This window comes from Mercurialis annua, linkage group LG7, assembly GCF_937616625.2.
Source record: "Mercurialis annua linkage group LG7, ddMerAnnu1.2, whole genome shotgun sequence".
NCBI lineage: Eukaryota > Viridiplantae > Streptophyta > Magnoliopsida > Malpighiales > Euphorbiaceae > Mercurialis > Mercurialis annua.
The window spans coordinates 37,209,164-37,232,313 of record NC_065576.1 but is presented as its reverse complement, the minus strand read 5'-3'; the positions used below and the strand labels follow the sequence as shown (position 1 = coordinate 37,232,313).

The window sequence follows — 23,150 nt, the reverse complement described above, 5'->3', positions numbered from 1 at the left end:
TTCCTTGCATTTCCTTTGTAGGTGCTTGGGAAACATTACAAAAGGAGAATACATTAGAAAAGCAGGTTCAAAAAAGCCCCCCAAGTTTAAAACAGGTTTATAAAAAGCCCCTGTACTTTAGCAATAGGTTTAAGAAAACCCTATAGTCTAGGAACATATATAAAAAGCATCAATTTAAAGAGAATAGATACATATGATTCTTGAGCTGCTCCTCTTGGTGTTACTCTATGTCTGATATGGCCAGTTGCTCCCTGTGGTGTTCCTCCCTGACTGACATGGCAGTTGCTGCTTGTGGAGTTCCTCCATGGATAACATGGCAGTTTCTGCTTGTGAACCCTCATTGCCTCCTCCATGACCAACACTTTGAAGGGGCAACATTTTGTTTTTGCAAGTTTTCTTGTTGTGGCCTAACACTTTACACAAACTGCATTTCACATGACCAATCTGTCTTGCCAATTTCTGAGAGCCACTCTGTTTCTTTGGCTCATTTTTGTCTCTAACCCTATTCTTTTTTGGCCTTCTAGGTTGTTGCTTGAATGGGGGAGGCTTAATAGCCTCATATTTGTCACAATGCCAACATTTGACCGCCCCCAGCAGGTTGTAGGGAAAAATGATATGCATTTTGGAACATCATCTTGTTGAAATAATTGCAAATGTAGTCGAAGGGGTTCTTCTTGGCATGGTATAGGGCTACAATTTCATGTGCACAAGGAATCCCACTTATATCCCATAACCTGCAGGTACAAGACTTTTTGTTGAAAATCTCAATGTGTTGATCATCACCATGGCTGACCTCATAACCATCATCACAATTGTCCAATATCTCACATTCAGTGCTCAACAAAAAAATTGCACTCAACTGTAGCCATGCAATCAGGTGAGAAGTCACCTTGCCATGTGGAAGTAAAATCTTGTAGTTTGATATCCTTTTCATGACCTTCTTTCTAATCTCTTTCAGAAGTGTGATTGGTGGTCTGTCCCTGAATTCATTCACCCAAGAATTGAATGTCTCTCTGACATTGTTGTCCACCATATCACATTTATATCTTGCATTAATATAAGCCTTGCACCACTTATGTGGAGTGTATTTTAGCAAGTCAACAGCTGCCTTTTCCTATGATCAGTAGCCATCTTAATCAAATTCTCACTCAATTCCTCCTCATATGTGCTCAAAGCACATATCCAAAACTTTAGCTTCAATTCACCCCCTCTCTAGTCTTTACTTCAATTTGCATACACATGTCTTGCATACCATCTGTGTTCAGCCTATGGTAGTGCCTCTTTTGTAGCTGGTACCAACCCCTATTAGTAAAAGGAAAACAAGTCTTATACAGGTTTAAGAAAGACCCTCAAGTTTTGAAACAGGTTTTAAAAAGCCCTTCAAGTTTAGAAACAGGTTTAGAAAAAGGCCCTCAAGTATGGAAACAAGTTCACAAAACCTCTCAAGTTTAGTAACAGGGAATAAAAAACCAAAAATAAAAAAATAAAAATGCACAACACTTACTTTTTGCATATCAAAAATTATTGTTATGCCAGCCCCATTCTTCAAATCTAGAGAGTTAATAAGGCAGTCCAAAAACCATCTCCAGTTTTCTTTGTCCTCCACATCAACAATGGCCCAAACAATTGGGAACATATGGTTATTCCCATCCTTGCCAACAGCACACAATAATTATCCCATTATAACTCCCTTTCAAAAGCACCCATCCATGCCTATGATAGGTCTGCAGCCTTTCAACCACCCTCTCTTACAAGCCTCAAAACATATGAACAACCTCCTAAACACTCTTTTGCCATCTCGTAACCTGATTGGAAAAATTTCAACTTGTACCTTGCTGCCAGGATTTGATCTTCAAAGTTCTGCTGCATATGCATCAAGCCTTGCAAACTCAGTTTTGTAATTGGAATTTATAAGCTCTGACATTATTTTCCTCTTGGCTCTCTTGTAAATAACAACTGACATATTAACCCTAAACTCTTCTTTCAACTGTTGCCTTATCTCTTTACTCTTCAAGGAAGGATTTTGTTTAAATCTTTTTTTAAACTGACCAGCAACAAATCTATTGCTAGTACTTCTATTTTGAAATTTTCTACCACATCTATGATTCAGATTTATGGTTCTAATCACCATCCTTTCATCCTTTGAAGGTCTGCTAACAAACAACAGAAATTGGCAGTTTTCTTCTTGACAACCAATCCTAACTCTATTAGGTTCAAGCTTCTTGAATTTTAATGGCTTCACATTAGCCACTGAAAAATCTGCTATTGCTTTCCTAACCTCAACTGCATTTGCAAAAGTCATTCCAACAGCAAGATCAGTTGTTGATTTCGGCTTGAACTTTCTGTTTGCATCTTTCCTTATTTTGGAAGTATCCTCCTCACTACCACTGCCACATAACTCATATAACCCCAAACCATCACTTGAAAAATAAGTTGAACCATCTGACTTATGCTCCTCACTCTCAGCTTCCGATCTAGTATTTGCCATCTCATCACCGTTACCTTCAGCATCACCCTCTTCTTCAGCATCACCCTCATCCTCATTGTCAAACCCAAATTCAGAATGAAAATCAGTCTCAGATTCAGACTGAGACTGATTCTCAGCCTCATTCTCACTCCCACCATCACCAATATCCTCACTCTCACAATCACCAATATCACCCTAATTCTCACTCTTACCATTAGAAATTTCCTCACACTTTGCCTCACCCTCACTCTCCACAACAGGCTCAGAAGTTAGGTCTTCATCAACCTCAACATCTGCTTGATTTTCAGCCTCCACAATAGGCTCATCCATCGGGCCAACATCTTCAGCAATATGCTCACAATAAGTCTCAGCCACTGGTCCCCCATCTGCCTCCTGCATATGCTCATCCATTGGGACCCCATCTGCCTCAACAACTGGCTGAACATTTTCTATGTGATCTAGGCAAGATAAGTCTTTGACATTAATTAGATCTGTATCCACCCAGACATCTCTGTGATATACTGGTATCCTCTTTACCCCTAGCTTAATCCCAAGCTTAACTAGTGTTTTTTTTTAATGATGTTAAGAGTGAGCAAATTAATCCGGAAGTTGGCTTCCATCGGTACCAGTTATGTACGAGATGGGTCCACATACTGTGACTCAAACCATTCTAGGCAAACCTGGTTTTTCGCATGTCCCTTGTAATTAAGTACATTGGTACCATCTATTGCGATGTAGAAATAGGATTTTGGTGCTAAAAAGTATCCTTTCATGACTCTGCCCTCTAGCTTAAACTTTCCTAAGATAGAAGAATAAATCACTTCTCCAGTATCTATATCCATAACTGGCTGAACAATTGGGCCCCCACCTTCACCAATATCTTCACCATCTTCTTGAGAATTATGCCAAGGTAGTAGAGGAATATCTTGAAAAAACATTGATTGTCCACATCATGATCTGAGTATATATCCAGCTTGATATGATCATCTTTCCTTCTCAATATCCTTCAAATATCATCATCTGTCTGGGCCAGGAATATATGGGTTGCTAGAGGTTTTCTATTAAGGCATAATTTTTTTTACTCACATTAGGAAGTCCAAGGTACTTATTATACATCTTCCTAATGTGAGTAATTGATAGAAATTCTGGATCAAAACTAGGAAAGATTCCACTGTCATCATCCACATAACTGAACTCAGGGGTGTTACTCCATGTCCTACCAAAAGGGAAGCACGCATCAATAGTTTCACCATCCTCAAATAACAAAGTAGTCTTATTTACACAATTGCCCAAAAATTGATAGAAGCCATAAATCAATTTCATATGAACGCTAAACCTAAAATCCCTAATTTAGATTGACACAAACCCTAAAAGGCCAAATGCAATTGGACAGAAATTATAAAAGCCCTAATTAAAATGGACAGAAACCCTAAAGCCCTAAATCAATTTTACATGAACCCTAAAGCCCTAAATCAATTTATCAGAAACCCTAAAAGCCCAAGATCAATTTTTCACAATTGTTTATCAAGAACATCACATATTTATGCATTTCTCAGATTAATTGATTAACACTACCCACCCATTACTTTAAGCATTATTCAAAGGAAAACAATCAAAAAGGAATTACCTTCAAGTAGGGTCCCGATGACCAACAATATTCCTCCCAAGAGATTCCTGCAAGAAACGGCAATGCACAAGACCCCATTTCACTTGATTCTTTACTGTCACTTTTAGGGTAAAGTAATAGTAAAAGCTATGCAAAATATTGATTGTTTACTGAATTAGTTTTTTTTTTGAGAGAAACGTTATGAGAAAGAAAAATTGACATTTTTTGTTCTTGTTGATTTTTGATTTTCATTAATTAACACAACGGTAATGCTGACAGGGCATTAAGTGTTTTGCCATGTCAGAAACAAATTATTGTTACATGTTTGGCTTGTGAGTTTTACAGCCATGTCAGCATTTAATGGAGAAAGGGGGATTTTTGTTTAATAAAAAAAAACTGAGGGACTACATTGTACCACAAAAAATCAAAAAGGGCTGAACTGTCCTTTTGGAAAACTTCAGGTTTTTTTGTACCTTTTGCCTATTTATAACCTTGCATATATATCCAACTGCCCTTGATTATGTCCATATTGTTTAAACGTTTTCCAAAAGCGTGATCCAATTCAGTATTTATTGGATAAAGGACTAAACACGTTAATTAGTTAAATCAAAACAAAACAAGCAAATCACTTAAAAAATTTAGAACTGTTATGAAAAAATAGTTAAAGGTTGCATAGATTATTCAAGATAACTTAATAAAATCGATCAAATTTAGAAATTCGGTTTTTAGGCTTATGCATGTAATTAATCCAGAGTGTCGCGTACTTTGTTATTTGTTAGAAACCTCTAAAGTTAGATGAATGCTTACGAACATTTGTTATTTGCCAGAATTGAGTCATATGAGCGTTTTAAATTGGATCCTTTTACCGCTTTCATATGTGTTTAAATTCCCGCAATTTATTATGTAAACTTCATGAATGTTGAGATGAGATAAAACGAATACATCCAGTAAAAACAAACGTAACTGATAAGTCAAGTATAAGAGTTTCGGTAGAATGTCCACGGACCCAGTCTTTTGGTCCTGCGTATGATAATCTCACCTATAAGCGTGTAAGGTTATCTAGTAGGTATAACAGGCATTCCTAACTAAGTTAGGTGGTGACTCCATATTTTCTCAAATCCTGTCCAAAATAGAGTCGATGTCATAAGTCTGGGAGAGCGGCGTCTGAACCTCGCTCCGGTCACAGAATATAAAAATTTACACACAAATTATAAAATACAGGTATTTGGACTTAAATCTCTAGTTGATGGGGTTACTAGAATTGCATGATGGAATTCAATCACAGTCGAATTTTAAAATGATGTCTCAATTTTATCGAGTGGATCTTAAGTGTGTGCCTCACCTCACCACTCATAAATAAAATCAAGAATAATTATACAACGCAACAGTTGCGCCAAATTATTTGCGCAACAAACCAATGAGCCTTTAGCCATGTGCAAATGTTTAATGATAAAAAAATAAGCAATAAATAAAGAATCTCTATCGCAAATGATTATTGGCTTGTTGTAAAAATGACGTGGCACATCCGTTGTGTGAGATAAACACTCTAAAATCAATTATCGTTATGCAATTTAATTTATTTTTATAATGTTTTATACTAGAATTTCTTTATATTAAATAAATTTGGGACAATATAACTAGAGGTGGCAAATGGGTGTTCTTGGGCGGGTTTGGGTGGGTTTCTTTGGGTTTGGGCATTTTTGGGTTGGGTAATTTTGGGTCACAATATTTTTGGGCAGTTTTGGGTTGGGTAATTTTGGATTGGGTTGGGTCATGAAAACCCAAAATTACCCAAAATAGAAAGTGAGCTACTTGAAATCTATATTTGAGATAAAAGATTCAAAATAAAAAAAACCAAATTAATTTTTTTTCAAAGAAATTACTTTTCAAAATATTATTTTTCAGAAACAAATATTTTCCGGGAAAAAAATAATTCTCCCGAAAAAATAATTTTCCGGGAAAAAAAATAAATTTTTTCGAAAAAAAAATAATTTTCTGGAAAAAAATAAATCTTCCGAAAAAAATAAATTTCTGGAAAAAAATAAATTTTTCGAAAAAAAATAATTTTCTGGGAAAAAATAAATTTTTCGAAAAAAAATAATTTTCTGGAAAAAAATAAATTTTTCGAAAAAAATTAATTTTCTGGAAAAAAATAAATTTTCCGGGAAAAAAATAAATTTCTGGAAAAAAAAAATTTCTGGAAAAAATTATTTTGAAAAATAAATTATACAACTTATAAATATTATTTTAAAAACTCAAATACTCTTCATATTGAAATTTGTTTGAACTTAATTTCACCCATTGGGTCATTCTTATAAACCCATTTTAGCCCAAAAAATTTTGGGCTAAAATGGGTTGGGTCAAAATTACCCAAACATTTTTTGGGTGCAAATGGGTTGTATTTCTTTAGGCGGGTTGGGTTGGGTGTTTGGGTTGGGCATCTATTTGCCACCTCTAAATATAACCATATAAGTAATTTTTATAATGCACAAGAAGTCTGGGTTGATTGAAGTCGTCCGATAATTCACACATGACGAACTTTCTAATGTATATTTTACACCGTTAATTTTTCATTTCATCATTAAATTATTTTACTATTCAAATATATAAAGTGTTAGATTTCACTTAATATTTCATTTTTTAGTATCATTTAATTGATTTGGCAGTATTTTAATTTATTTTGATATAATATAAAAAAATCTTAATAAAAAAAACAAAATATAAAAAAGATTTAAATATTTAAAATATTAAGGAGCTTCATAATGAAGCTCATGGGTGCACTAAAGTGGACAATAGCGGGCCTTTCCTTCAGCAAAAGGCCTATTCGTTGTTGTTTGTGACATGACAAACTCCACCTCTCCCCCTTTCGTCACGGACCTTAATTTAATTCATTCATCGTTAAACCTCGAGCACTTCCCCCTTCCACGTCATCAATCACCCCTCTGCTAAAAGTCCCCACTGTCAGTGGGATGATGATGAGCTGTCGCCCTTACAACTAAATTCCTAACTTGTTCGATACTTAATCAGTTTAGGAAAACCCTTTTCAATATCTCCGCCTAATTTACACTTGTAGTCCCTAAAGTTCTATCTCTTTCATTATAGTCCCTTTCCTTCCCCAAATTAATTTTTGAAATAAGTTCATTTAATGGCATTATGGTTTCAACTTTCTTTAAAATTCATGTCATGTGGTATGAATTTTTAGCGAGAAATATTCAATTTTTTATAATAAATTATATATATTTTATAAAATATATTTAATTTATATAGATAAAGTAAATTTTAGATTCTCAATTTACTACACTCTAAATATAAATAAAAATACATGAATAAATAATAATTTTAATTCTTTTTATCTATTAAATTATTAAATAATAATCCATTTAAGAAGGAATATATCCTTTTTGCACACATAAAAGAAGACACTAGTTGCTATTGTTTTTTTTCTTATTTTACCCCTATTAATTATAGTCTTATAGTTTATGTGTATAGTATCAGCCATTAATTTCTTGTAATGACATAAAAATCATGATTTGCTATTTTTATAAGGGACAACAAAAATTTGAGATATGTCCCTTTTTAAATGCGACAAATAAAATATATTTTATTACAATATATTTATATATGCAAGTGTGTTGGTCCAAAAGGCAACACTCAACATTACATCTTTCAGAGAGTGTGAGTTCGACCCACCCTCCATAAGCTAGTGGACTGAATTAAAAATGAATTTATTAATAGTATCAACACTAACACCTAATCTAGTGTAGTTCTATCTTTAATAAAAAGAATATTTTTATGTTATTTATACTTAGACTAATTGGAATTAAGAATAAATTAAATTACATTTTATTTATGATAATTAAATTAATATAATAAACTTATTAACCAAATTGAACCTCTTTTACTTAAAAATCCATCCCAGTAATCTCTTATCACGTAATAAAATTAAACATAATTTTTTATGTCAAAAGTTAAAACTATAAGGTAGTAAAATAAATTTAACCCTTAATTTTGTTCAGTCCTTACAATTTAATGAAAGAACTATAACTATAAATGAGAGAGGAAAAAGTTAAGAATGTCAGAGCAAATTAGCCAACATCTCCCGTGAAAGTGAGTGCGACCGCTTTAAAACATCCTTAAATATCTAACAACTTTTATCTCCCGAACCTAGTTCCGAACCTCCCGTCTGCGTACGTTTACAAAATCAATCACGCACATATGTTAAACATCGAACTGTTCTTCTTCCAAGTACTACTCTCTACTTCACTCACACTCCATTAGAGTATCTTCTATAGCTCAGCTTTTTTCTTCAAACAAAATTCAAAACTTGTACGGAACTTAAAGTTATTTTTAGTAATTTTTTTTATATAGGGTTTTGTAATGTGGAGATCCAATTCAGAGGTGTAATTTCGTTTTGAGGTAAGGGTTTAACAATTTTGTTACGGAATTTATTAGTTAAATGTTGTAATTTTTGTTTGAGAGATCTGAACTAGTGTATTTTGTTGCAGGTAATTGTTTTTTAATCTGTTGTGGAACAGAATTATGGCACAGAATAACTGGGAAGCTGATAAGATGTACGTGTTTATATTTTTTTGGTTTTCTATAGTGTTTTAGGTAGGACGGACACTTCGTTCAATCAATGTGTTCTGTTTCGGAAACGTTTCAGACACTTGACGTATAAACCTTAAATAACACCATTTTGTGGTGTCGATGTCCGTGTCTGTGTCCGTGCTACGTTGTTTAGTGATGTATTTCTTTTTTCAGGTTAGTTAATGTAGTGATAATTATTGATTTGTGTGTGCAGGCTTGATGTGTATATTCATGATTATTTGTTGAAGAGAAAATTGCATAATTCTGCCAAGGCTTTTATGACTGAAGGGAAGGTTGCCACCGATCCCGTAGGTAATATTGTTAGCTAATTAATACTTCATTTTCTAATTAGCCAACTTCCTAAAAGCATGATAGGCTGTTTAAGGTAACGGAAAGCATATTATGTTTCTGTGTTATACGGCTTCAATTTCCTTAAGTAGAACTGTTAGTTGAGGACATGCTAAATTTTGAATGTTTTTTTTTTTTTTGAGGAAAATTTTTGAATGTTTTTGTGATTGTACGATTGTTGCATACTTGATTATGCTTTCTAAAAGCTGGGGGACATACTTGGATTGGTGGCTGAGTGTTTTGATATGTTTGTGCAGCAATTGATGCACCTGGAGGGTTTCTGTTTGAATGGTGGTCGGTATTTTGGGATATATTTATTGCAAGGACAAATGAGAAACATTCGGAAGCTGCTGCAACTTACATAGAGGTGGCTTTATTCATGATTTATTATTATTTTGATTTCTTTGATTTGATGTCTTTCTTGGAAGAGAAATTACATGGTGGTGCACTTGTACTTGTCTCATACAACTGCAATTTCCATGGGAAATAGGCACAGCAATTTAAGACAAGGGAGCAGCAACAGCAGATGCAAATGCAGCAGTTGCAATTAATGCAACATCGCGGTGCTTTGCAACGAAGGGATCCTAATCATCCAGCTCTTTCTGGTTCTATAAACACTATGAACTCTGAAGGAATGATGGGACAGCCATCGGCTAGTGTTTTGGCCATGAAAATGTATGAAGATCGTATAAAGCACCCTCATTCTATGGACTCAGAGACATCACCAGCTCTAATGGATCCAAATAGGATGGCCCTTTTTAAGTCGGCAAATGGTCATCAAGGGTAATTACTGTTTGGTTTCCCAACTTTATACGCATAATTTGGACTTGTTGAATTGTGTTTAATATCTCTAGTTCTTGTTGATTCAGCCAGCTTGTACAAGGTAGCTCTGGAAATATGTCTGCAGCTCTTCAGCAGATCCAAGCACGAACTCCTCTGACAAATGTAACTGCTTTAACCGTTTTACTAATTCTACAAATGCTTATTCGACCAACTGTGACCAGTTTCTTTCTTGGAGTTTGCAGGATATCAAAAGTGAAGTTAATTTGGGCTCAACTCAGAAAAGTTTACCTATGGACCCCTCGATCTACGGACAAGCAATTTTACAATCAAAGTCTGGACTAGGCGGCGCAGGTAATGAGTGGAAGAAATTACTGAATGAGTTTTTATCATGATTTTTACAAGTCGGATTCTCTCGTTTTTGCCTCTTTTCATAGACATTAGAAATAAAATTAGCTAGGTATATTTATGTCGGAACCCATATATTATAGTCGAACTCACCTTAAGCAAGAGGTGCCTAAGGTGAGATGTTCCTAAAGGTGCATGACTAAGGCTAGAGAGAAATCAAATTCCTGAAAATTGCGTCTACCCAGAATCAATTGGCTATGCACCTAAATATTGCTTGATTTTCATCGTCCAGCCTAATCTCACAGGTTTATCCAGAACTGTTTGAATATAGTGACAATTGTCATCTCATCGTGTTCATTTCAAATCATCAAGCAAATATCTTCTGACCTTCTGTTTGCTTAAAGTATCAAGAATTTTGTTTTGAGGAACATCTGGTCTATGTTATTTTCCTTTTGAGATGCCAAACTTGGTGTAGCGTGTGTTTTTTCCCTTGTCAATGTATATAGATGCTATTTGTTCCTCTGTCCAGGATTAAATCAAGGTGTAACTGGTCTTCCATTGAAGGGCTGGCCTTTAACTGTAAGTAGTATGAGGCTGTTCTTATGCTGGATATTCCATATGTAAATTGCATATGGAGAACTAAGTCCGTGACCACTGAGCACTTCCATTGCGTGCAGGGATTTGACCAATTGCGGCCAGGTCTGGGAGTACAAATGCAGAAACCTAATCTACCAAACCAAAATCAGATTCTTTTGGCATCACAGCAACAACAGGTCCTGGCACATGCTCAGGCACAGAGCAATCTTGGAAATTCTAGTGGTTTTGGGGACCTGGATCCACGGAGGTCAAATCAGTTGCCTCGGGGCACCTTGAATGCGAAAGATGGTCAGTCCACAAGAAATGATGGATCAATATGCTCTCCCGTGCAATCAAGCTCACCAAAGGTTAGTAGCTCTTCCACATGAGATTTGAGTGAATGCTGAACACCTTTTGTATATTTCTTGTGAGCTGTCGAGTTTTTGGGTCAACTATTAGCTATTAGATATTTATGAGACTTGTAGACTAAATCGTGCTTTTTGAGCTTTATTGATGGCAAACCTGCCCTTTCTTTTTGAATAATTTGGTTAACACTTCAATTAGATTTTAATAGTATCAGGCCGTTTAAATAGATACCTTGATGCATATTTTTTACTCATAATCACGTTTGCATAGCGAAGGAAGTTTGAGCATATGTGCCGCTCATGTCCGTGAGTTTTTCCTACAAAGTGAGTTTATCTTAAACTTTTTTATGAATTGTTTAAGTTGATCATCATTGCTTTCTATGCAGATTCCGCTGGTATGAGTCATTCTAAATGCCTTAACACTGACCATTTAGTGCATTTTAAACAGATGAAGATGTCCCAGATGCAGCATTCTTCGTCTCAGCAGCAGGACCCATTGCAGCAGCAGCAACAGTTGCAACAGGTTATACCCATTTTCAAGCTAATTTGAATCCACAGATGCCTGTTTGGAATTGCTAATTAGGGTTTACAAAAAACTTGAATTTTTTGAGTTAGTTTATTTTGTTTTTGCTTTTAAACTGTTTTAACTTGAATAACAGTTAATTATGTGCTTTTTAAACATCAGTTTTTCAGAACCCAAAAAGTATATACTTTTTTTTTGTGAAAAGCAAAAACCTTTTTTTCTCCAACCACGATCCTGAAAAACTTCCTAATGGATTGATCATTTGTGATTTTTCTGGCTGCGGTTTAATCACCACTGCAACTGTATGATTTTTAACTAGAAGAATCACAATAAAATACGTTACTTTATTAATGATTCTATCGCTGACTGCAGAACAATAACAGAAAAAGGAAACAACACTCTTCCTCTGGGCCTGCTAATAGTACTGGTACAGGGAATACAGTGGGTCCTTCGCCCAGTTCTCCTCCATCAACTCATACCCCTGGTGATGGAATAACAACAGCAAGCAGTGTGCAGCATGTTAACAGCACTTCAAAAGGCTTGATGATGTATGGTTCAGAGGGAACAGGAGGTCTTGCATCCTCGTCCAACATGCTGGTATAGTTTCCTCATAATGGATAGATGGCACCTTAGTATATAAAATTCATAAAGTGAAAATTGCCCTCTTCTAAGGATATTATTTTGTTGTGGTCAGGATGACATGGACCGCTTTGGAGATATTGCTTCTCTAGATGATAACATGGAACAGTTTCTTTCGCATGACGGAGGAGATGGAAGGGATTCATATGGAACACTAAAACCAAATTCCTCTGAGCACCAAAAAGAGTCTACTAAAGGTAAATCACAGTGGTATCATCTTATTAGAGTATTGACTGTTCGTTTGTACTTGAGCTGTGGCCGTATTTCTTGATTGCAGGTTTTACCTTTGGTGAGGTTGGTTGCGTCCGGACAAGAAATAGCAAAGTCACTTGCTGTCACTTCTCTTCAGATGGAAAGGTTCTGGCCAGTGCTGGACATGACAAGAAGGTACAATCTATAATGTCTGTCGTTGTATGTATGATACCAGGAGAGAATCGTCGGTTATCTCACTTAGATTGCTCATTGTGATGCCTTGGTCAGAAGTTATTTTGTAAATTTAAAAGCTGATTGAACCATTTTAGGAAGCATTCCCAGCTGCCCAGTGTATTAATCTCATGATACTGTCCTTTTTTAGTTGAGTATCATCATTTGTCTATATCTGCTAGCATGATTATGCATTTGAACTAGTAAGTCAGTCCTTAACAGTTACTTCCTAAAAATATGAGAAGAAAAATTTATGAATTGAAATTTTAATATTAAGACCAACTGTACAATTCATATAATTTACCTTTTACTGCATGTATTAGGTTGTTCTTTGGAACATGGATACCCTGCTGACAGAGATGACTCCTGAAGATCACAAACTAGTTATTACAGATGTTCGTTTTAGGCCAAATTCATCTCAGCTGGTCACGGCCTCAGTTGATAAATCAGTGCGATTATGGGATGCAGCCAATGTGAGTACTGTTTCCCTACTCTTCATAATATATTTTTTCTGAAGCTTTATGTGTGAAACTTTCACTGACAATTTGTATTGTAACAACATTTACATTCTCTGGTTTCCCTTAACATGTTTCGACGTTCTGCTAATTGGATTATCATAATTGTTACACATCCTCTTTCCCAGTATAATGGTTTATATTTTTATCTATATGTTTGCAGCCAAGCTATTGCCTGAATGCCTACACAGGGCACTCACCTGTCATGTCCCTGGACTTCCACCCCAAGAAAACTGATCTTTTCTGTTTTAGCGACAACGACAATGAAATTCGCTATTTTAATGTCAATCCATTCTCGTGCACTCGTGTTTCTAAGGTTTGTTATGCATTATTTTCTTCTTTCTTGTTAAATGTCCCGTTCTTCATTGATAAGCCTCTATCAAATCACTTATCTGTTTCAATCATCTGCGCAGGGAGGCACTGCACAGGTTAGATTTCAACCAAGGACTGGACAACTGCTTGCAGCTGCATCAGATAAAGTAGTGTCTATCTTTGATGTTGAAACGGACAGGCAAACACACTCATTCCAGGTATTGCACTTTAGTTATTAATGGCTGTAATTATCGGTAATTCTGGCTGAGCTCAACAAATTGTTATTGTTGAAATAACAAGTATGAGAAATTGCTTTTGGACTTTCCTCTTTATTTTTTTATTTTTTAAATATTTTGATATCAACTTTTCCATGTCTACTCTCTATAGGGGCACTCTGAAATGGTGAACTACATTTGCTGGGATGCAAATGGAGATATTTTGGCATCTGTCAGTCAGAACCTGGTGAAAATTTGGTCTTTGTCCTTGGGAGAATGCATTCAGGAGCTCAGCTCCAACGGGAACCAGTTCCATTCATGCGTTTTCCATCCAAGTTACTCGACTCTATTGGTGATTGGAGGGTTTTCGGTAGGTCCTTTCTATTTTTGTCCAAACACTAACGGACAAACTTTTATAATTGACTGATTTTTCTTTTTCTACCAAAAAGAAAAAAGAACACACTTTTAAGATTGTCGGGCGGGTATATGTTTTAGTAGATGAGTTCTGGCTTTCTTTGTTTGCACCATATTGTTATAAATGATCGAGTAATCGACAACTTGTTATACTAGTAAATAATATTTTTCTAATTACTGATCGTTCCGTTTTACTGAAATACAATATGAGTGCAGTCTTTGGAGCTGTGGAACATGGCTGAGAATAAGAGTATGACAATTCCAGCTCATGAGAACATAATCTCAGCCTTGGCACAATCTCCGGTAACCGGAATGGTAGCATCTGCAAGTCATGACAGCTCAGTTAAGCTGTGGAAATAAATAGTGCAGAAATATGCAAAGCAACAATGAGATGAACGAAGGTTCTCATGACCTATCCGGTTTTTTTCCTTCTCAATTAGCTATATGTATAATTTCTTTTTCTTTATATATATATATATATAGAATATATTCCATTTCATTTCGAAGCTTCTGAGAATAAAGAAGCATAAAGAGCAGTTGGTTAGGTGGAAGATGGACAGCAGATTCTTAGTATGTAAATAAATCAATTTCTGATTTGTTGTAATGTTTCAGCTCTTCATTAAACTGTTTGAGCCATATTCAAAGTATGATGTATATTAATGTTATCATTCAAAAGGATTGAAATTCCACCATGTCATAAAGTTTTTTCGTGTAATCCGTTTATTTATTTGAGTTTTACATTTTTGTTTTTGTTAAAATCAGTTTTTATAAAAAAAAATTATAGAGCAGTTTGGGTAAGAAGATGTTGGATGTGATGGAATTCGGGTGAAAATTTTTAGTGACTTGTAATTTTTAAATTTGTTAATATTTTTTTAAATTGTTTGTAGTTAAGTAAATTTTACTAGGTAAAATATTAAATTATTTTCATTTTAGTATTTCAATTAAATATTTAGATGATAGTTTGAAAATGATATTTACTATAAAGTTTTTTTATATATATATATATATATATATATATATATATATATATATATATATATATATATATATATATATATATATATATTAAAAACTATTAAAATACATAATAACTCTAAATTTTACTCATATAAAAAAACGTGAAGTCTATATTTTTTACGTTACTAATGACACATCTCATATGTTATAAAAATAAGCTCCCTTAACTTGATGAATTTGTTTATCTCATCTTTAAACTTTTATTTGGTATCATCTGATCTTTTAACTTTACATTTTTTGTTTATCTAGCCCCTGAACTTCCATTTATTCTTATCTGTCCCTGAATTTTGATTTTTTTTTTGCTTTTCTCAAGTCTTTAAAAATGTAAAGTTAAAAGATCAGATAAATAAAAAAACATAAAATTACAGAAGCAGATAAATAAAAAACTTATAGTTAATTAAATGAAAGTTAAGGGACATGATAAATAAAAAATGTAAAGTTAAGAGACCAAATAAGCTCAAATGAAAATTTAGGGACTAGATAAATAAAATTCGTAAAGTTGAGGGATCATAAAATGGGCTAATCCAAATTTCAAAAATGAGAGATTGTTGCAATAAAAAAATTCTAAATCATCACCATAAATTTTTCAATTTTTGAATAATTTGGTGTAATTTTCTCTAGTTTTTAGAGAAATAAACAAGATAAATTTATTAATTTTTTTAAATGATTATTTATGATTAGCAGTCCATGAATAAGCTATGATTTCCTTTTTTTTAACGGCCAAATGTTCTAAAAAGGCCAAATTTTTCATAAAAGTTTCACAAAAGTCCTGATCTTTCAATTTTGTCGATTTTGGCGGAAAACAAATTATTTGGTTTCAATTGTGGCCAACTCTCAATTTGATTTCAATTTGCCTATGTGGAGCCTATGTAACGCCTATGTGGCATGCCAAATATTGAAAGGTCAGGACTTTTGTGAAACCAAATATTCCATTTTTGGCCAAATCGACAAAATTGAAAGGCCGGGACTTTTGTGAAACCAAATAATCAATTTTTGGCCAAAATTGACAAAATTGAAAGGTCAGAACTTTTATGAAACTTTTGTGAAAGGTTTGACCTTTTTACAATATTTGTCCTTTTTTAACTGAAAGACTGGTTGGACTCAGTTAAACTATTTAGCTTGATATCTTTGTTTTTGTTTTTTTTCTTCTCTAACTAATTACTATTATGCAAAAAAGAATAATTAAATTCTTGCGGTGTACGTTTTTCACAAAAGAAACAAAACATTAATGTAATATTTTAAAATTTATTAGTATATTTGTCGGTGTATTTGATTTATCTAATAATCTGTTTAAAATATGTTCTTAAATAAAAAATTTGCTTAAAATTATAAGTATTTAAAAAAACTAATTAAATGACAAGTAATATTCAAAATAATTAAAAATTTTGATTCATCGACTTTGTTTAATTATTTCTCCTAAATTCATACAAGAGAAAGCAGAGGGAGGTGGCTAAATCGACCCTAAATCTTTGCCTCTCTGTCTTTTCTTCTTTCCGGTCAATAAAAATATATATTTTCCGATGGGTAAAGGCCTAAGCACCGACGCCGCCACCGCCACAACTACCGCCACCGCCACCGACGCCGGCAAGGTTGAAATGGAGGATTTTCCCGATTCTTTTCTCTGCTCCATTTGTCTGTAAGTTCTTGAAATTATTCATTTATTATTGTTTCCATATTATTTAAGATAAGTTAATAAATTGTGTGTAATTTTATGTTCATATTTAGTCAATTAGAATGGGAAATTTAAAAAGGAAAGTTTTATCAGATAGATTGGGACACATGTAAAATTAAATTTGTTGTTATTATAATGATGATGATGATTATATTAAAAATGAAAGTTCATTTTTGTTAGTTTGCTGCAGTTTTGATTTTTTTGTTTGTTTGTTTATTATGTACTTATCTGCACTTAATTTTGTTTTCAGGGACCTTCTATTCAAACCCATAGTTCTCTGTAAGCCATTGATAATAATATTTAAACTTTGAAGATGTTGAATTACATACATGAGTAGCGTAACTCTCGTGTTCTTATTATTGTTTTAATCGTTTTTGGCTGCAGCTTGTGGTCATATATCATGTTTTTGGTGTGTCCATAAATCAATGAGTGGCCTAGGGGAGTCCAATTGCCCAATTTGCCGGCATACTTATAATTACTTTCCGAACATCTGCGAGATGCTTCACGCCTTGCTCTTGAAACTCTATCCGGTTGCCTATAGGAGGAGAGAAGAGCAAACCCTATGTGAGCTTCTTATTCTTTTGAAGTACTTTAGTTAGTTCATTGTAAGATGGTTATTGTAGCAATTAGTTGTTGAATACTTAGTTTAGAGCTTACAAACAAATTATGGAACACAGTCTCATTGAAGCAATTCTACGGTAAAGATTAATTTAGTAAGTAAGAGGAATACTGCAAGATAATTCGTTGTTGATCGGATGAATTCGTTATTGTCATTTGAGAAAGTTGTTCATGAAATGGTTTAAGATTCTTTGGATGAAATGATGTTATATCATGATATTTTGGTCTTGTTCCATTTGATAGTGGGTGACTAGGTGTTAATCTTAAGTCGAACCGGGTAAACGGCTTGCACAGCATTTTTTATTATCTTTTTATGGTGTAGTTTACGTGTACAAATAATTCAGGAATGTAATGCATTTCTATCTTGTTTTGTGTGGAGAACACTTATGATTTTGAGATAACAAGAAAGCAAAGACCACATGCTTATCAAATAGGAAATTAAAAAAATTCTTTGATGATGATTTGAGCTTGTCAAAATAATGATAATTTTTATGCTTGTGAACAAAACTGCCACAGCAAGTGGTAAACATGTAAATAAGTAGCAATTAGGAAAGAATGCTAATTGCTGTTTACTACTGATTTGACCAATGAATATACCTGCTTCTGTATAACCATTCACTATTTCCATTTAATTTTCTGCAACGTAATATTTACTGCATTGGATCACCATTCATGTTATCCATGTTGTTGCAAATGTCTATAAAAAGGGTTTGCAAAATATCATTGCATGCTGGCTTCATTTCTGTCTCTCTTTTTGTAACTGTAGTAAGTGGCAAGGAGAATTTGCAGTTGATGTAGTCTTGTTAGATCTAATGTTTGCTGGTTGGATTAGGATTAGCAAAACACTAAATCGTTCCATGACCTTTTGATATTTCAGTGGAAGAAAAAGAAATGGGCTCTTTTTCCCCACAGCTTGACAACATTACCTATGGATCGCCTGACAATAGAGAATGTGATCCCTGTGATCATGTATGTTCCTCAACAACTGTTTTAGAGTCTAACTCATACTCAGAGCCTTGTTTTACAAAGGAACAAGAATGTAACGGAAATTGCAAGCAACTGTCAATTTCTGACGCACAGTGTAATGCATGCAAGCAACTACTTTTTCGTCCAGTTTTCCTTAACTGTGGCCATGGTAACCATTTGCGCTTGAGTTAGCTCACCAATATGCTATTATGTACTTTCACATATCATCTAAAAATTTCTTCAATTTGATTTTCAAGATTATATTCTTTTATGTTTTTGTCATGTTTCAGGGTATTGTGAGAGTTGCATATCATGTAATGATGGGATGCTTCGATGCCAAGTTTGTCATTCTTTGCACCCTACTGACTTCCCAAAAGTAAGTTTGGAGCTTGATCATTTTCTAGAGGAACAGTTCTCTAGAGACTATGCCATGAGAAGAGATGGTGTTCAGCTTTCAAACATAAAGATGGAGAACCCTACTAGCTGTATGTAAGCGCTTCCTGTAATAATAACTGCTCGTCATTTTACTGCTTTGGTTATGCTACTCGCTTCATCTCTTGGCTAAATAAGATACATAGCAGGGCATCAAACATGTGGAATTTTTACAACAGTGCATGTTCTCAAATGGACTACACGCTTATAAAATAAATTCATTTATTTGTATGTTCATATCTATAAAGCATTTGGTAATTGGTATGCTATGCATAGTTATTAAAGTCGCGCCTGAGGCGTGAGGCAGGAGTTGTCCCAGAGGCGCGCACCTCTGGCGCCTCTGACGTGAGGCGAGGCTAGCCTCTGTGATTTTTGGCCCTATTTTGTTTTCTTTTTTTAAGATTAAATACTATTTTATTCATTGGGGCCTTTTAGAGTTTAAGTAAAACATGGACTCTTTTAAATAGCTGCTGCCAGCAGCCGCTTTATACTTTCACCTAATTAGTTTAACTGTATTTATCTTAAACTCATTATAAAGCTGCTGCCAGCAGTCACTAAATATGTTTAACTTAATATTTTAACCTAATTGAAGTCTATTTAAATCACAATTAACAAGACAACTAAACAAACAAAAATAGAAAAACAAACGGATAGGGATTCCCTCAAGTTCAAATGAACTTGAGGGGATTATGTTCACGATCTACACCGTTCATTATAAAATGAACGGTGTAGATTAATTTGATTGGAATTGTACCTTTTTGATCTATACCGTTTATTTTATAATTGACGGTGTAGATCGTGAACATGACCCCCTCAAGTTCAAAATGAACTTGAGGGAATCCCAATCCAAAACAAAAGGCTTCGCATTTTGAACTTCTTAAAAATATATAGGGTTTATAATCATAGTACAATATATATGTATATATATGATTAATTTTTATTTAGTTGTCTTTTTTCGAAAAGGCTTCGCATCGCGTTGCGCCTCAGGCTCTCGGACCAGGGGGTCGCATCGAGTCGCCTTTCGCATTTAATAACTATGATGCTATGTTTTTATTTTTATTCACTTCTTTTGATCCCATCTCATTCTACCTTAGTATCTTATTAACTTCTGAATATTTGGACAATATAAATATAATTTACTTCATGCTGTGCTTCAGTTTCTGCAATAGCAAGTAAGAAAGGTTTCTCGGTGGTTCATTCAAAGCTGAATGGAGAACTTTCTCGGTCAAAGATTCATATTGGAGTTGGTTGTGACTTTTGTGGGGTAACTTTCAGTCCATATTTCATGCATTTTTTGTGAAGTCTCTTACTTCAGTGATTTGACATATATTGTTCAAGTGTGCTCATCAAAACTTGGTTGGTTGATTTATTTGCTATCAGAAACTTTCAGGTGTTAATGGCTATAATGTTGCACTGACAATGATGCATTTCTCATCTCTACTGCCTTTTGTCTGTAATGAATTCAGTTTAAGTATATTAGTCTCTAGGACTAGGATACATTTATTTATTTGATCACTTACTAATTAGAATGTCAGAAAACCATATTAAGGACGCAATATCATGGCATGATGCAATTTACATTAAGAACTCTCTTTACTCTTTAAACTAGCAAATGCCAATATTTGTTACTTGCTATGAATAACACAGAAAAACCTTTTATTTTAAGTTAAATGCGTGGATTAGATTCACCATTTGGTTAATACAACTTTCAGTTGCATTATTGAATAGTTTTGTTATACATAATACTAATAGCGACTTTGTGTCATCAGATGTATCCCGTAACCGGGGATAGATATCGTTGTAAAGATTGCGTTGAGGAAATTGGTTTTGACCTTTGTGAAGACTGTTATAATACTCGTTCTAAGCGTCCTGGCAGATTTAATCAGAAGCATACCCCCGAACACAAGTTTGAGCGTATAAATTCTAACAACATTCGCAGAATAATTTGGGGGTTGTTGAATGAGCAGTTTGAGGATGTCTCTGATGCACTTGCCACCTCTGATGACATTTCTGATGTTGCAGAGAATGGACTCCCTGCCTCACATACATCAGCTGATGCTGAAGAGGAAATTGGAGACACTGCTGTGGCTGCTCCTGATATTAACCCAGAGAGCTCAAACGATCAAAATGAGACCCAATCCACCACTTAAACCTTTAGTATTTTTTAATGAATTTAAGGTTTGGGATTATTGGCAATGGCCTTAGGCAACGGAATGGCGGGAAAAAGAGGCCAACGCAGCTGTTTTATAACCATCATGTGAATAGTTTCGATATGAAGTTGAGCTGAGTCTAGAAGTTCTGTTCGGCGGGGGTGTTAGAAAATTACGAGGACCTTTCTCTATCACGAGATGCCAGGGTTTTTTATTCTCTAAAAAATTTGAAGTCACTCTACTTTCAGATATGTATCATCTTCTGATTTGTGTTGTATGCAACTGGTAAGGAGTGAAATGCTCTGTTGTACGTTACAAAACATCTTTCTTTTCCACGGTTATTCATATTGTACTCTTTTTACAGTTCTCTTGGGTTAAACTTAAAGTTCACATCCTATAAATTACAGGCTTATCCATTAAAAGGCTCTAGTATTTTAATTTTTTTATTTATCTAGTTTTTGAAAGTTAATTACTCCCTCCGTCCCATTTTATTTGTCCACTATACTATATTTAGATGTCCCAAAATGATTGTCACATTTGTATTATATACACATATTTTCCTCTTTTACCCTTAATATTAAAGGATATTATTCTTGCATTTGTGTTGGCATTTAATGTTGTTATTATTGTATTGACTATTTTTTTTTTGATATAGTAATTCTCAAGAATTAAAAAAGGGTACAAAAGGAAGAATGGTTAGTATTTAATGTTTTCTTAATATGTGTGAAAATAGGAAGTGGACAAATAAAATGGGACGGAGGGAGTATTTAATAGGTCCTGCACACTTCATTTTGTCTAAATAGGTTCTTTACGAACGGAAATTGTGAGTGTGGTTCAATTGCTGTTAAGTGTTAAGTGATAATATTTCACATCAAAAATGACAAAAGACGCTTATACTTCCAAGTTTGTGTTTATTTGGTCATTTCTTGAAGTTTTTTTATTCAATAGATTTCTACATTTGTAAATATTTGTTTATGTGATACTTCTGATAGTTTGATGATATGATATATATTATTAACATGTTAAATTAATTGAAAATTTAAATTCAGTCTCACATGCATTTCACAGCGAGTGAAAATGATCTAAAAGTTTAAAATAAACCATATAATGGAGTAAATAAAGACAAATGTTTAAAAATGACCATTTAAATAAAAATTTAAAATACAGATCCACCGTGGTAGGTTTGTTTTCCGGTGAACAGACCCACCACGGTGGGTTTGTTCACCGAAATTATTTTAAAAAAAATTATTTAATTATTTAATATGTAAAAAAAGTTATTTTAATTATTTATTTAATTTTTGGACGGATTTTTTTCTGACGATAGATGGCAGTGGCCGGAAAAAGGTGGTGGCGGTGGTGGTAGTTTTTGGTTGAGTAATTTGATGTATTTGGGTGCATAAGGTGATTTAGGTTTGATTTGATTGGATGGCTGGTTTATGTTTGATTTGATAGGATTAGTGGGTTAGTGTGTTTAGGATTGGTCAAATGGGGTTGGTTTGATTTTTTTTTTTGACTTTAGGGGTATTTTGTTTATTTTTTAGGTAGGGGCGGTTTTGGGGCAAAAAGGGTTTATTGGTCAATTAGGTAAAGTTTAGGTGAAGTTTAGGGAGTTTAGTGATGCTTTTGAAAGTTTAGGGAGGTTTGTGATAGGACCCCCTAAATTAGAGTGTCATGAGTGATTATTAGCCAAAAGTTTCAAATATACCCTCCTTATATGAAGAAGTTCAAATATGCATTTTATATATGAATATATTCAAATACGTCCTTCATGTATGAATAGGTTCAAATATCATTAATAAAGGTGAGAAAAATTATTGATCGACCAAATTAATCGACCAATGACTTTTGGTCGGTTTATAAGTTTGGGTTCAGTCGGTTTAATTTCGATAAAGAATGTAAATTTTTAATTTTTGGCTAGGTTAGAGATTTGAACTATCCTAATTAACCGAATCAGCGAAAAATTTAACTTCTTTTTTATGTTTTTCTTGTATTTGTGTCAGTTTTAACCGAAATGGCCAAACTACCCCTCTATTCGGTCGGTTTGATTTTGGATTTGCATCATATTTTATTCGGTTGATTCATTTTCGATGAGAATTTCTTATTTATTTGGTTTTAAGCTTATGTTATTACTTTTGCATGAGATGGCCTATTTAAGCCTTAAAAAATATGTCTCGTAT

At 34.0% G+C, this 23,150-nt stretch overlaps 3 protein-coding genes across 3 annotated transcripts; 2 read left to right on the top strand and 1 right to left on the bottom strand.

The window, feature by feature from the left end:
• Window positions 1-565: 565 nt before the first annotated feature.
• On the bottom strand, window positions 566-1,797 carry LOC126657126 (uncharacterized). The gene is made up of 4 exons (XM_050351762.1): window positions 1,753-1,797; window positions 1,505-1,651; window positions 1,206-1,289; window positions 566-1,114 (listed from the first exon to the last, which is right to left on the bottom strand). The coding sequence occupies exons 1-4, from the start codon at window positions 1,795-1,797 to the stop codon at window positions 566-568; spliced, it is 825 nt and encodes a 274-aa protein (XP_050207719.1).
• A 6,373-nt stretch (window positions 1,798-8,170) lies between these two features.
• LOC126655511 (transcriptional corepressor LEUNIG_HOMOLOG-like) lies at window positions 8,171-14,810 on the top strand. Its single transcript, XM_050349726.2, has 18 exons — window positions 8,171-8,489; window positions 8,579-8,644; window positions 8,875-8,972; window positions 9,266-9,375; window positions 9,499-9,791; window positions 9,878-9,953; window positions 10,034-10,142; window positions 10,666-10,715; window positions 10,814-11,080; window positions 11,526-11,600; window positions 11,973-12,197; window positions 12,295-12,436; window positions 12,517-12,626; window positions 12,986-13,135; window positions 13,341-13,493; window positions 13,591-13,707; window positions 13,877-14,074; window positions 14,335-14,810. Exons 2-18 carry the CDS (start codon window positions 8,613-8,615, stop codon window positions 14,476-14,478), a joined length of 2,349 nt encoding a protein of 782 aa, XP_050205683.1. The 5' UTR covers window positions 8,171-8,489; window positions 8,579-8,612; the 3' UTR covers window positions 14,479-14,810.
• A 1,692-nt stretch (window positions 14,811-16,502) lies between these two features.
• On the top strand, window positions 16,503-21,336 carry LOC126656521 (E3 ubiquitin-protein ligase PRT1). Its single transcript, XM_050351104.2, has 7 exons — window positions 16,503-16,771; window positions 17,058-17,086; window positions 17,192-17,371; window positions 18,303-18,560; window positions 18,682-18,876; window positions 19,981-20,087; window positions 20,593-21,336. Exons 1-7 carry the CDS (start codon window positions 16,656-16,658, stop codon window positions 20,971-20,973), a joined length of 1,266 nt encoding a protein of 421 aa, XP_050207061.1. The 5' UTR covers window positions 16,503-16,655; the 3' UTR covers window positions 20,974-21,336.
• Window positions 21,337-23,150: the final 1,814 nt, after the last annotated feature.

What these genes read in the sequence shown, in the direction of transcription:
- LOC126657126 (XM_050351762.1), bottom strand. Translation starts at nt 1,797, where the DNA reads ATGGCAAAAGAGTGTTTAGGAGGTTGTTCATATGTTTTGAGGCTT. An exon ending in GTTCATATGTTTTGAGGCTT is followed by an intron (nt 1,652 to 1,752) that starts GTAAGAGAGGGT and finishes GCTGTTGGCAAG; the next exon opens with GATGGGAATAACCATATGTT. An exon ending in AAGTAAAGACTAGAGAGGGG is followed by an intron (nt 1,115 to 1,205) that starts GTGAATTGAAGC and finishes TACTGATCATAG; the next exon opens with GAAAAGGCAGCTGTTGACTT.
- LOC126655511 (XM_050349726.2), top strand. Translation starts at nt 8,613, where the DNA reads ATGGCACAGAATAACTGGGAAGCTGATAAGAT. An exon ending in CACGAACTCCTCTGACAAAT is followed by an intron (nt 9,954 to 10,033) that starts GTAACTGCTTTA and finishes TGGAGTTTGCAG; the next exon opens with GATATCAAAAGTGAAGTTAA. An exon ending in GTGCTGGACATGACAAGAAG is followed by an intron (nt 12,627 to 12,985) that starts GTACAATCTATA and finishes TGCATGTATTAG; the next exon opens with GTTGTTCTTTGGAACATGGA.
- LOC126656521 (XM_050351104.2), top strand. Translation starts at nt 16,656, where the DNA reads ATGGGTAAAGGCCTAAGCACCGACGCCGCCACCGCCACAACTACCGCC. An exon ending in GAGAGAAGAGCAAACCCTAT is followed by an intron (nt 17,372 to 18,302) that starts GTGAGCTTCTTA and finishes TTGATATTTCAG; the next exon opens with TGGAAGAAAAAGAAATGGGC. An exon ending in TTGGTTGTGACTTTTGTGGG is followed by an intron (nt 20,088 to 20,592) that starts GTAACTTTCAGT and finishes TTGTGTCATCAG; the next exon opens with ATGTATCCCGTAACCGGGGA.